Source organism: Anguilla anguilla, chromosome 2, assembly GCF_013347855.1.
Source record: "Anguilla anguilla isolate fAngAng1 chromosome 2, fAngAng1.pri, whole genome shotgun sequence".
In the NCBI taxonomy this organism is placed as follows: Eukaryota; Metazoa; Chordata; class Actinopteri; order Anguilliformes; family Anguillidae; genus Anguilla; species Anguilla anguilla.
This window is the reverse complement of record NC_049202.1, coordinates 26842012-26856773: the sequence shown is the minus strand read 5'-3', so window position 1 is coordinate 26856773 and position 14762 is coordinate 26842012. Positions and strand designations below refer to the sequence as shown.

Below are 14762 nucleotides of genomic sequence, written 5' to 3'. Positions count from 1 at the left end.
ACCACTACCTCAAACTAACAATACAAGATGCGTGGTTCCTGCAGTCAGTTAATACTCTTTCTAACTCTGACATGCATCTATGCAAAGTTGCGCAGGATCTCACTGATACTCTAGTGGACTTGAGCAGAGATGCGAAGACTTTGAAATTCCAAATGATTAACAATGAATGTTTTTCTTACTATAATACATTCTTGAGCGGTCTCACAGATCCCCCTCACCATATAGCAGGAACCAGGAGTGAAATCCTTCTTCTAGGAGCGCTACTCAGTCTCCTGACAGGCGGTCAGAGTTCCGTCACTCTTCTCTAGGGTCAAACCGCTGACAACAGTACTTCAAGTAGCAATAGGGACAAGCATTGCTCAAAACATGGGGAACCAAAGAAGGAAGACTCACACATTGCAGAATAAATAAAAGAAAGCCTCTAAGAGAAGACGCTGTAAAATCTAAATCTTTTATTCAACCAGCCAAAAGTGCTAAGTGCAAAACTTTTGATCAAAACATTCATCACTGAGTATCATTGTCATAAAACCACAGAGAAGCACACCAATACTTATTATTCACAGGGCTAATTACAGGTGGTGCTAATTGGCCATTGATAAATAATGGCTACAGTCCTGGCGACAGTACTACAAGAAAGATATAGAGGCTCTGGAAAAGGTTCAAAGAAGCACAACCAAATTGATTCCTGGTATGAAAGATAAAAGCTATGAGAAAAGACTTAAGATGCTTAATCTCGTCAAGCTGAAGATGAAGAATATTTGAGATATTTGGAAAAGTTTCTGACTACCTGCTGGCTTTACAATTGCGGGTATAGGGACAATCCAAGGTTCATGGTTTAAAGAAAATAAAATACACTTCATGTGACTCCAAAGCAGGTTGTACAAGCGCGTCATGTCTCCTAAGGTTGAGCATTACAGTATATATTATCTGATTATTTTTTTAAAGATGTTTGGTGCAATCCCCACGTGCAAACTGAAAACCCATAACAACCAATAACAAATCAACAACATTGAATATAGTTGAATACAAGTTGAATACAAGTCAATCAGTGCAATTCCAACTCATGAGGGAAAATGATCAAATGGTCATTTTCACCAACTACCTTTAGACAACCCAGTTATACTCAAAATGGCTAGTTGCCATTCTGACAGGATATCATCACACCAGTTTACCTTTGCTCTTTGACCTCTCAGCCTCTATCATTTTGCTGCTCCTCATCAGCAAATTCAGGCTTGGATAAGTAAGGTTTGGCAAAGAGGCTGAAACTCACTTCTGTTCCATAGCATGGTATAATAATAGCTCCAGTTTCAATTTGTTAGTAGTTTGGCTAAGGAATGCAAAGCAGTGCAGTGGGCTACTCCTTAATCAGGTTAGCTGCATCTAACCTAAAGCTGATTTGGTGCAATTGCTGTTTTCTCTATTTGTGGTATGATGTTCACATGTGCTGAATTACATTTTTAAAATCTCTGCTTCCTTTGAAATGTAGGTGCCTATGTATTCTGTATAACCTTAGTATTGTAATCCTTCAGGTTCATCCACACAGAGGTATTATACATATCATGCTTGGCATCACTATTTTATCTTGAAGCTGATTTCTTCACTGTAATATTCAGTAAAAAAAACCTAGCCTTTTAAATTGATATCACTATGGAAAAGGGAGACTGCTGAGAAAATAAAAATTGCCTCTTATTTTGCCAAAAAGGAAACTGTCCACCTTCAACAAGTACCTAGAGGTAATGCGGTATGACAAGGAGAAGATATGGGCTGATATTGAGGACGTGATCATCAAAACGCTAATATCAGCCCACCCTATCCTGAAGCACAACTACCATACCTGCTTCCCCAACCATGCCTCTGGGAGTGCTTGCTTTGAGATCCTGGGCTTTGATGTGCTGCTGGACCATCGGCTGAAGCCCTGGCTTCTGGAGGTAAGCTCATTCGTCAGTTCTGCCTTAGTGTTCATATTATTACACAGATATCAGAGTTAGTGTCATCATTCACTTTCTGAATACAAAATAATTTCAGTTATTGGACAAATCTTTTTTTGGACAAATTTCTCCACAATAAGGCAATAATTGTGGAGAAATTTCTTTTGTGAAATTTCCCATCAACAAGTTCTGATTTGTTAATGCAGTGAGTCAGATACTGTGGGCTACTGCATCACAATCTTCCAAAGTGTTCAGTGTGAACGGTCCACTTCTGTACATATGTGATCTGTTATTGTCTTCTCTCCTGATTTCTCCTATTGGATTTTGTGCATTTTAAAGTTTAGGCATCACTGAATTTAATCATCCAGTCATTTGACAATGCTATAGATTGTTTTATATATTTTTAGATTGTTTTATATAGTACAGCATTTCTTTTGTATGAACTGCCGTATGGGTAAGTTCAGGTCAATTCAACACATTTTTTGACTGCATTATCACGGATTTTAATGAGATCTGACGTGCTTATTTGATCTTATGAGATACCCCAGTAAATGACACTTGTTTCTGGTCATTCTAAAGGGAGATATGGGCAAATTAGCGTGCCTCCATGACTTTGACTTGCCATATCTATAGGTCAATGGTTCTTATATCATTTTAGAGGTCTTTTCCAACTGTAATGTTCACCCCATATATATATTTTACACGATACATACATTGTCATTTCACTGTTTGAGAGAAAATTATTTTCTTTGCTGCAGTAGCATACATGCTCACCAGAGGCGTGCTGTGGGAGTTTGAATGAAATGGGCCTCAATGAGCAGAGGCCACGATAATTTTTGAAAACGTGTTAATTGTAAGTGTCACATACCAGAGTGACACCCCTGGGAGGGAGATATGGCAGTTCTAGGAAACACTGTTGGTTGCCACATGGAGAGAGAGAGACTGCACCCACACTAACACAAAACACAAAAGACAAATAAAAGAAATAAACAAACATCTTCACCCTCCCCCATCACTAGTTCCAGGCGAAAACAACAAACTAAAATAAGAAAGACTAAAGTAAGTAAAACCAAGCGACCACTTTTCAGTGCACCGCTTGTAGCTGGCCCGTTTTCCACCAGAGCAGCTCCTCTTCATTCCAGTGGCGGTTTACTTTCTCTGTCATATTCAAAGAAACAAATCCAAAACCAAACCAAAGAAAAATCATTAACGTGCTCTCAGTGTGAGCTCCTGGTCTCAGCCCTGAACTGTGGAGAGAAACACACCTTTAACCCCTTCACACACATGCCAAATCTGCCCAATCCTTGCCCATTTAGGAGGTACCTTATTTAAATACAATTAGTTTATATTCATTATTTAGGACGAAATAAAGGCCACAACTTCTCTTGGCAAAAAAGCAGAAATGAATTTGCTATTTTTGAGTTTGCAATGAAATACTGAGAGATCCCATATATAAAACAGGTTAAACTATACCATGTCCTGGATAAAAAAACTCCTTGACTACAGGTGCGTAAAATCTAAGGGTGGATATGCAGAACTACTAAAGATATATGAAGCAAAAAGTAAGCAGTGTACCCAGTGTCTCCAAATCTATCCAAAATTATGCATTGCTGTAAATCACAACATAATCATGTATTTCACTACAAATCAACTGTTTTGACTAAAAAAACTCACTTTTGCATCATTTTCAAGTGGGAATTACAAGCTTTCAGTCAATGCAGTGGTCTTAAATATCTACAGTATGTAATGTTTTCTTGTATGGGGATGGGACAACGTTAAAACCCGTCTGTCACGTTTTGGTGATGTTCCAGCTCACGTCACATCCGGCGCTTGAAACAAACCCTACTGAGCTACTGACAGACCTACCAACGAACGCTTACATTACGATATTGAAATATCCTCATTATAAAATGCCACAAACCTATTTAAAGACACTCAATTAAAAAAATAACGTATATACCTGAAATATTTTGAGCAGTAACACTTACATATGAACAATGAAATTCTAGTCTGTGTTCAGTAGATAGAGGCAAAGAATCAATGGTGTCGCGCTCCTCTTCTGACTTCGTACCGAAAACAGTGTCAGCTAGGTCCATCAGCAAACATATACCTTAGTCATGCTTAGAAGTTCTCAAGAATAAGCATATTTTTCAAGAAAGGATTAAACTCATTGATAAAGTTTCACCTGGTGCAGTGTCTTTTACTGCTACCACAGAGTGAATGCGTAAGGCGGCGATAATGAGACAAAACTTTTGGTTATGTTGAGCTATAAAATGCTATTCCAAAAGTGAAATTAGACATTAGACATGTCTGCAGTCACATCATCGTTGAAGACAAGTGAGCCCGTTCCACTGGCAGCCATACAGGCCCAAGCCATAACACTCCCTCCACCATGTTTCACGGATGAGGTGGTATGCTTTGGATCATGGGCATTTCCTTTTTTTCTCCACGCTTTCCTCTTTCCATTACTCTGGTACATGTTAATCTTTGTCTCATCTGTCCACAAGACTTTGTTCCAGAACTCTTGGGGCTCTTTTAGGTGCTTTTTAGGAAACTGTAATCTCGCCATTCTGTTCTTCAGGCTTATCAGTCGTTTGCATCTTGTAGTGTACCCTCTGTAGTCCTGCTGGTGTAGTCTTCTACGTATGGTAGACTTTGACACATCTACACCTGCATCCAGGAGAGTGTTTTTGATCTGTTGGGCTGTTGTCAGAGGGGTTTTCTTCACCATAGAGAGTATTCTCTGGTCATCCACTACAGTGGTCTTCCTCGGTCTACCGGGTCATTTGACATAATTGAGTTCACCAGTTGTTTTTTTCTTGTTAATGATGAACCAAACTGTTGACTTGGGCATGCCCAGGGGTTTTGCAATGTTCCTGATTGATTGATTTTCATTTCTGAGCCTTATGACAGCCAACTTAATTTGCATCAACACTGCTGTCTTCCTCATGTTGTCACACCCCAACAACAATCTCCAAAGGCAATTGCAAAGTCTAGAATCAAGACTAGACATCAACAGCTCTCTTCTGCATTCACTAACGACACAAATGAATACACCTGCCTAACGAAACATCTGTGAAGCCAATTCAAACAAATATTTAAAATGGAGGGACCATGTACAAAAGGTGCTGTCATTTCTAAACGGTTCATCCGATATGGATGAAAATACCCTCAAATTAAAGCTGACAGTCACTTCAACTGTCATTGTGTCCTTTCAAATTCAAAGTGCTAGAGTACAGAACCAAAATAACAAAAAATGTGTCACTGTCAAATGAATTATGGTGCTCACTGTGTATCCATCTACAGTAACTTAATAGTCTAGGTAGCTCCAAGGAAGTAAATACCTGAACAGTGCAGTATTTTGATGTACTATTACAGGGAGACACTAAAGTTTCTGATAAACATAGCCCGACAGGCCTCAACAAACTTTGCTGAATGAATATCTAGCTAGCTTGTACTAATCTCAGAAGGTATACACTGGCATTGCAAATGAGTGTGCATTTCACAGACAGATTGTCCAAGACAATAATTGACCACTGAATCTTGACAGGGACATCTTTACATGTTAACCAATGGTAGGATTGTATATGCATTCCATTTGAATACTTTCTGGCCATTGTTGGCTTTATCTTGTTGCCATGTTGGAATATGAATTTTTGTTGATGAAAGAATATTCTCATGATAGACACTTTTGTCCAGTTTGTTATGCTTGGTCAGTATAGTTGCAGATGAGATTGGGTGTGGGCTGATTATTGTTAAATGGATGAACCATGCGACATTTGTGGCACTTAGAAACTCTGTATTTGGCATAGTTGTAGTGTTTTGTTAACTGTTCAAGCTAAAGCACAAAGTTTGTTGTTTCCACTCATAGAATGGAGCATTGAAGCAATGAATGTCTCAGTTCAGCAATCTCAGGAGGTCTGCTTCCTGGCCACTAGGGGGCTTGTGTGAAGGAGTTAAGGTCAGGTCAGTGCATCTGTAAGAACTGTCATGCCTGACTATCATATCTCACCCCCAAGAAGGACAAAACTCTCAGTCAGACACTTCCCATAGTGACTTGGCAGACAGATGAATCTACATTTCTGGATGTTAAGATGCCATTTCTAAATCAGTCCTTTTCACTGATTGTTGAATCTCCAATACAACCAAAGAGAGTTATCCAGGAATCATTCGTGCAACATAAACCATGGAGAAGTGAAACCAGCATGAAGGGAAGTTAGAAGTTGTCACTGGCTACCCTGTCAGTTCATATCAAGATGAAGGGAAGGACTAGCTCCAAGAAAAGTTCAGTTCTTGACCTTGAAAAGTGAAAAGGTTCAAGTCCTAACTGTATTGCCAAAGAGTTGGAGTGTGAGGAGAATTGTTACGTCCCTCCGCCTCAGGTGGGGGCGCTGGCCGTTTGGACACATGCGTTTGTCTTGTTACAGGTAATTGAGAGCACCTGTGGCGGTGCCCTTTTAAGAAGCCTGGAGTCGGCTTCTCAAGAGATGGGGGCCCTTTCTCCTCACCTCTAGACCACGGCCGGGTCTTGATTTTATCTTATGTTTTGCAGCTATTTTGGTATTCCGTATGTGCAGTTAAATAAAGTTATTAGTTATTTTTGGGAAACCTTGGTTTTGGCTTCGTTATGTTTGCGGGGGCTTGAGAGCAACCGTAACAAGAATCAAGGAGGAATTTGAGCCTTCAAATTGCATGGCACAGAAAGCTAGGATGTTGGTGAAGGAACGTAGCATTTTAACAATGCCTAATCCAAAGCCTAAAGAGGTCTTTGCCACAAACACAGATGAACTTTTAAAGGACTTCTGCTTGTCAGAGACTGTCAGCTGGGAGATGTCTGGAATGAAATATTGTATATCAGTGAACGTTGACGGTGAGTGGAAGCTGATCCAAAGGAGACTTGTACCTTCGAGAGGCTTTTGAACATTGCAAAGAGGAGCACCCAGACCTGAAAATTTGTTTTTCAAAATTTGCTGAACTCCGACCCAGACAATGTGTTCTTGTTGGATCCAGTGGAACATATTCTGTGTGTGTGTGCGTGTGTGTGTGTACAATGCATCAGAACGTTAAGCTCACATTTGATGGAGTACATACAACCACAGAGTACATTTCACTGGCATACTCGGGAGTCTCTTCAACCAGGGACATTCTTCGTTGTGGCGGATCTTGCAGAGTAGTAGTTTCGTAGTTCAGGATGGAGGCCAGTCGTTTCATTGGAACAATCTTCAGGCAACTATAAATCTCTTTGTCTGGTACTACCAAGGAAAAGTGAAATTGGAGAAGGCTTCATTGTCTTCTTGGATTGTAACACACTTGACACTGTTCACCTTTTTCAAAAGCTGCTTGTTCAGTTCCTTGATAAGACCACTGGGCATCCAAATCAGAAGAAGCACAAATTGAGAGTATTTAATCTCCATTTTTGAAAGCAGTTTCGGGTTTAACTGTTTGCTTACTTGTTGGGCTATTTACGCTCTCTGATTGGATGATGATTCCTGCTGTCTCTGAGCTGATGATGCTCCTTTGTTTGGATTGCATTATCTCAGTATGTATTTAAGACTGGGCTTCATTTGGAGAGATTTTGGCTTAATGCCAAGAAAGTGCAGTGGCAGGTCAGCAAGTGTAGTTGGAGTAAGGCTAAAGACAAGTGCGTGAAATTCAGTTGATTTGTGTGTGGTGCCTGCTCACACAAACAAACAAAGCTGTGCATTCCCTGTTGAATTGATGAGTAAGAGGAGAGAGACAGTACATATGTGAAATCTCAATCGACATAGAGGGAGCAAGGGAAGGGAGAAGCAATATTTGAACTTAAAAAAAAAAAATATTGCGCTTAATATTACTTTAACTACTTTCTCCATTTCGTGTTTTGCTTGTTCTGCACATTTTAGCGCTTTTCTCAATGTGACTAATATGCCTTGGTGGATTTTCCCTTACCTATATAACAAAACCAATGTAAATTTGAAATAAAAATGTTGAAATTAATACAGTTGTGTCCTTTAATTCAAGAAAATTACATCATCTTTATGAAATTAGGTCACTTTGGGTGCTGAAATCCACGCTGTAATGCTGGTTGAGCCTGACGCCACTGGGGGTTAGGTTTGGTGGTTTAAGGTAGTAAAAAAAGTGCAGCGCTTTTAGTATTAACTTCATTACATCAGGAAGGGCCCATCAAGAAGGTAGTGCATTGAAATTTTGCATGTGCCTGACTCTATCTGTTAGCACTTTAGGGAAGTGAGAATTGAGTAAAATATGTTCATGTTCTGAAAAAAATATGTCTATGTCCCAAACACAAGTGCCTCAATAGTTAAAATTTCTCAGTTGTCCAACATATAAAATATATTTATTTGATTTAATTTGCTAATTATTATTGAATATATCAATTATCAGTTAAATCGCCAAAATGGTTGATAGGCAGAGCAACCTGTTGGAACAACCTTTACCAAAATGTACAACTCACAACCAGATTAAAATTAAGAAGTGCATTAAGTTACAACAAATATTCAATGTCTAATCGAAAAATGAAAGTTCAAACTACCCAAACTTCTTTGCACATATTGCACAAATCTGGCTAATCCTCACTCATTTAGGTAGTGTTCTATTTAAGGCTTTATAACTCTAGGCATGACAGAGACTTGGAAAATGCCTTAATGAAGCAGGAGTACCATTTACAATACTGACCATGCAGACCATTTAGTACCATTTAGATAAGGTTATATTCATAGTTTAGGTGGAAATAAAATACCAAAAATGCAAATGTATTGGCAAAAATGAAGTTGTTCTTGTTTAGTATGAAATGAAATACTGAGAGATCACATTTATTGTCACGGTAGTGCGGGACCAGGACCCAAACGCAGAGTGAAAAACTCCAAAATGGCGAATATAAACAAAGACTTTAATCTAAATTAAACAGGTAACAGAAAACAGGGAACAAAAACAAGGCCACTCAGGGCACTTCCAAAAACACAAAAAGTTCTTCAGAAACAAAAACAGCAGAATTAAAAAATAAAAATAAAAAAAAACACGAGGAAAACAGAACGCGGGCAGGGCAGAAATTCACAGGAGGAAACACAATCAGAAACACAGCACCCGAGTCAGGGAAGCAGAGAACTTAAATAGACCAAGATAAGGGCCTTACATTTCATGCTACCATACATTTCCTGTGTTAAGTCAATTAGGGTATCTACTTGATTTCCATAAAAGGTCATTTTAAAACAACCGTTTAGAGACTTATTTCGACTTTATTTCACGATATCAGAATTCCAGTGGGTCAAAAGTTTACATACACCAAGTTGACTGTCTTTAAACAGTCTGGAAGATTCCAGAAATTGATGTAATAACTTTTTAGAAGCTTGTGATTGGCCAATTGAGCTGGAACTCTATCTAGAAATTAACACCACCCCGGATGTCGCTCCCTGTACCCTTTGGGACTGTGCAAAGGCATATGTAAGAGGTCTTATATTTGCTTTTGCACATGCTAAAAAGCTGAAAAATGATGCAATTTTGAGCAGGAGATAACGCAATTAGCACAAAATACGGCAGATAACTGACCTGCTGGCCTTGCTCACAAAGACCCGTAGAACTCTAAATTGTATGCTTTCTGAAAAGATTGAGGGGCATTTAAGATTTGCTAAACAAAGCTACTATGAGAATGGTAACAGAGGAAGCAGATTGCTCACATTCCAATTAAGAAAGAAACAAGTATGTAATACCATGCAATGTAATACCATTAAATCAACAACATCCCATCAATTTGTTGACACCTTACTTTATCATCTATCAGACCCTTCATCATCTATCCCCCATCTTAAAGAAATAGTCACTAATTTTGGCTACTACTCTGGGTACAAGGTTAATTCTGATAAAACTGAAGCAATGGAAATAATTGTGCGTATCTCCTTGTGGGTGAAAACAACAAGTGGTTTTAATTGGACTAATATAGGCATAAAATACCTTGGTATCATTATCCCTCCTGTCATCAGTAGATTATATAAAGGAAATTATACTACTATCATTTATGGTATTAAGATTTTTCTAGATTGTTGGGAGATGTTTTAAGTTTAATTCTGGGCAATACAATTAAAAGCAATGATTGCTGGGATAGCAGATTTAGTGGACATGCGATGGCTGAACATAAAAAAATTACATGTAATCAATGTGCCTTGGCCTTCACAGGTTACAGTGAAAAAAAATTGTAAAATTAGTGAATGGACTAGATTTACTTCAACTATTTGGAAATATGTCCAGAATTCATTTGGCGTACCCAAATCAGTCTCAGCACTTTCCACTATTTGGTCCATTAAGGACTTTATACCTCTCCAGATTGACTCTGGTTTTAAAAAGTGGCCCAAGTATGGCCTGAGTTTTGTCCACCAGTTATTCCTGCAGAGTGCTCTGAAATCTTTAGAAGAGATTTGAGAAGAATTTAGTTTAGCTAAAATAGATTTATTTTTTTATTTTTGCAAACTTTCTTTCTAAACATGTAGACTTTATGAAAGTTAAATTTCCCCAACAGAATTACATCTTATAAGCATTCAGCAAGATGGCGTTGGCACCAAAGTAATAGTAATAGTAAGGGGCAGCAGTGTAGTATAATGGGTAAGGAGCTGGTCTTGTAACCTAAAGGTCACAGGTTCAATTCACAGATAGGACACTGCTGTTGTGTCCTTGAGCAAGGTACTTAACCTGCATTGCATCAGTATATATCCAGCTGTATAAATGGATGCAATGTAAATGCTATGTAAAAAGTTGTGTAAGTCGCTCTGGATAACAGTGTCTGTTAAATGCCTGTAATGTAATATAATAACCTCTTTTATCAAAGGTTATTATGTATGGATCCCTCCAACTCTATAAATAAAAAATTAATGGTAGAGGGAACTTCACCTAGTAATATCAAATTGTCACTAACTCAAATTCTTAACAAGAATTCAAGTGGAAGCTTGTTACAACGTATTTTAGAACACCACATATAACTGCTAAAATAAGTTTCTTTATGACACGGAATTCCTGGAGAGATTTTGGGGAAACTGTCATTATTTACATACATTCTGAACCTGCCCAGTTAAAAAATGTTTTGGGATGAAATATTTATGACTTTGACTAAGGTGTACTATCAACAGAATCCCCTAATTGCTGTAGTAGATCTGATTCCAGAAGGCTTAGGTGAAAGAAAACAATAGTCTTTTATAAATATTACTCAAAGCTGCTATCAGATGCCTCACCTTGAACTGGCTTAAACCTATATCTCTGACTTATGAGCTATGGCTGGGTAAAGAGAACTCTTTGAAATGGAAAGAATACCTCATGCATTACGAATCCAAACAAAAAAGGGAGGGAGGGACAGAGAAAAAGGGCAAATAAGATTGTAACTATGAAACAATGCATTGCTGGATTGTTTTTCTGAAATGAATAAAATTATATTTGCAAAAAAAATAATAAATGAAGGCACTATAATTACAATCACTCATAACTCGGTTACCTTGAATTTTGGGCCAAAGATAGTCTCGCATAGCCAGACCACACTTCGTTTCAGCGCTGTGCCAGTGCTGGAGAAAGGTCCGGCTCAACCCATTATCATTCCTCTATAGGGGGAAAAAAAAAACGCTCTGGCTTGTTTGTATTTCTTTAAACCAATCACAAGCATCTTGGGCGGCACTAAGCCCAGGATGCAGTGACAGTGCCTTTGCAAAATAGTGTTGAGGGGGAACTTGTTTTTGGTACCCTGCTAAGTAGGTGGCAGTATATGCCTAATTGTGGCTGTGACCCACCATTTAAACTCAGAGAAGGGTTTTCACCTGGTCCTCCATTATCGCGACCAAGGGGGACACTACCAAAACCATTTTCACACCATGTCTCTGTGTTTACCCTCGCTAGCTCACTGTAGACGATAGGCCATGCTTGGTATATGAAACTTTTATCATAACCAGTGGGCAAACATGCAAGAACGTCCGTTAGACAGCAAATGCTCTAAACATATTCTTTGTATATCTTTGTATATTCTTTGTAGGTCAGAGAGGAACCTTCCTCTCTGACCTACAGTAATGTCAGTATGGCAAGTCAGAGTCATGGAGTCACACTAATTAGCCCAAAAATTTGTTAGCCCATATCTCCCAGATTAACAATCCAAAATAACATCCATCCATCCATCCATTATCTATACCTGCTTATCCTGGTCAGGGTTGCGGGAGTACTGGAGCCTATCCCAGCATGCATTTGTCAAGTACTTATTGAACATGTAAAATAAATTTTGTCAATTTAATTTGTTAATTTTTATCAAAGATATCAATAATTAATTAAATCATCAAATTTGTTGATAGGCAGAGCAATCTGTTGGATCAACCTTTATCAAATGTACAATTGAAAACCAGATTAAAATTAAGAAATGTTTTAAGTTACAACAAATATTCACATCTGATGAACTACCTTTAAAAATAGCCAATTATGTACATATTATGTAGAAGTTAGAATCACGTAAGAAATTAATTAAAGAAAATACCAAACCACAGCTTGTTTCTTCCCTAAATATTCCCAGAAAACCAAGATCAAGTCCAAAAACCAAAAGACTGAATATTTCAAAAAGCCAGGGATGAAAATGTAACAATGCCAAGTGAGGTATAAGACAAAAAACATCTTGTCTGAAAGTGAGCAAATCTATGTATTAAAGTGGCCTTAGGTTTTTGGAAGTAGGGCTAAGCCCTAAGATATTATCAAAATATCCTTGGTTTTAAGCCCTTTAGAAAAACGTTAAACATGACTGTGGTTGGAGGTAATCCAGCTCAGCTATCAAAGAAAGCCGCATGAACGTTTTTCAACTCTTGACTCTTGGATTTTCATAGACAAATAATTGTCGCCAGTTTCGATCTCTGCCTTCAGGTAAAATATTTTCCATGTAACAAAACCAAATCGTACCACGTTGGTTTCCGCTTTTAACTGAAACTAACTTTAAAAATGTAGATTTCAACTATCAGAACTCAACAATCATTGCCACAAGCATGTTCCTTTTCATGTTTATGGAGTGGAGAGTGGGGAGTTGGGGCAGGGAGAAAACAGATACAACCCTATGGTCATACAAATGATATTGTCTGTTTCTCAAAGATGATATTCTCAAGACTAGATGTCTGACAAGTGTAATTTTGGTTCAATGTTTTATTATAGGACCAAAACAGCATATCACATTTCATTAAAATTTGTGATGATGCAGTTCAAAAGTGTGTTGAATTTACCTAGACTTACCCTTATATGTCCCCTAAATCTACAGAACTTCTTGGCAGGTGAAGATAAGGGAGTCCTGCTAAGTGAATTAGTAACAATCTGCTTGTTGTATGTGTAGCTATGCCTATGTGGAAGGAGGTTATGGTGGTATGGCTACATTTCCATGTTTTTTGTATATGTGCACATGTATATAATCTGTTTGCTCTGTATATACTGTATAATACAAATCTGTATGTGTGTGCATGTTTGTGTACATGTGTTAAGTCTGCATCTGTCTTTGTATTCCTTCATGCAAGGTGAACCATTCCCCGAGCTTCACCACAGACTCCCGGCTAGACCGGGAGGTGAAGGACAGGCTGCTGTATGACACACTGGTCCTCGTCAACCTTGGGGCCTGCGATCGCCGCAAGATCACAGAGGAGGAGAGACGGAGGGTCAAAGAGAGGCTGCAGCAGAACAGATCCAGAGAGGCCAGGTACAGTAGTGCCAGCCCCTACCACAGACACAAAGCAAAAAACAAAAGCTGGGTTTATGGTACAAACTGGAATGGGACAGAGGCTTATCCACTGGTACAGTGTGTTCAGCACACACAGGGGCCTACAGACTTACAGTGGTTTAAGGTTTCAGTTGCCACATTTGCTCTGTGATAGAGGTTCTGCCAGAGGGATTGCTTGCAGGCTTCTAACAGTAGGGGACAGCAGAGTGTAATTTTTCCTCATATGGACAGCTTCCATCATTCTGCATTGTACATGACATCAAGCCGCGTTGCATTTTGGGGTGATTTGCTATCTTTAGATGAATGCTTAGTTCTGTGATTTGGAGATAATATTTGTATTTGGGAAAAATAAAGCCTCGGCTAATATTGGACTGGTATCAGTGTAGCTGCCATTCAAATATTTTTTGTGGACCTGGTAACTCATCATATTATAACAGTTTGTAATGTAAAACCTGTGTAAGACCCTAATAGGGAGGTCAAACCCGTTTTGGCAATTTTTCAGAAAACAAATTTTGACAGTTTATTTTTCATAATGTAATAAATACTGCCGTTTAATCAAATAACAACATATAAATAGCTAACTTGTCAGAAAATGACGGATGTTTTTTAAAATACGATTTTAAAAATTTGCCGCATCCCTCTTCCTGTGTCATCACTCTAGTTGCATAGTGAGGTGGCATGTTCTGTCCGCAATGTAATCATGGCATTTTGGCACAAACATAAAACAAATTTGGCATTTGGCATCTTTTAACAGGTCATTTAACAAGGAAATATATCAAATTAGGGTAGATAAAGCTATTGTATCATTTCTAAAGTGTACGGACAGTTCAGCGATGTTACTTTTTTACTTTAGAATTATTATGTTAATTTGACTTTGTTTGCAAGCATTTGTGCCTCTGCACTTAACGCTGCACCGAAATCAACGGGGTCATTATAAAACATCTAACCTGATTGAAGGCATCGTTACACATTTTGTTACAAGAAAACCTCACTGTGGAATGTTTTATATGTTACTCAGTTATTACAGTGGGCTCCAGAATTATTGGCACCATTAATGAAACTGAAGAAAAAAGGCTGCATATAATAAATGACACAGATAATACTCTATATGTTATGTTCAAACATATGGGAAAACG

At 38.4% G+C, this 14762-nt stretch overlaps 1 protein-coding gene across 6 annotated transcripts in view; it reads left to right on the top strand.

Moving 5' to 3' along the window:
• Positions 1-14762, top strand: part of ttll6 (tubulin tyrosine ligase-like family, member 6) — an 81715-nt gene that overhangs the window by 42045 nt on the left and 24908 nt on the right. For all 6 annotated transcript variants that reach the window (XM_035407041.1, XM_035407038.1, XM_035407040.1 and 3 more), the window contains 2 exons: positions 1703-1928; positions 13427-13605. In XM_035407041.1, coding sequence (XP_035262932.1) covers positions 1703-1928; positions 13427-13605 — 405 coding nt within the window. The remainder of the gene's footprint in view (positions 1-1702; positions 1929-13426; positions 13606-14762) is intronic.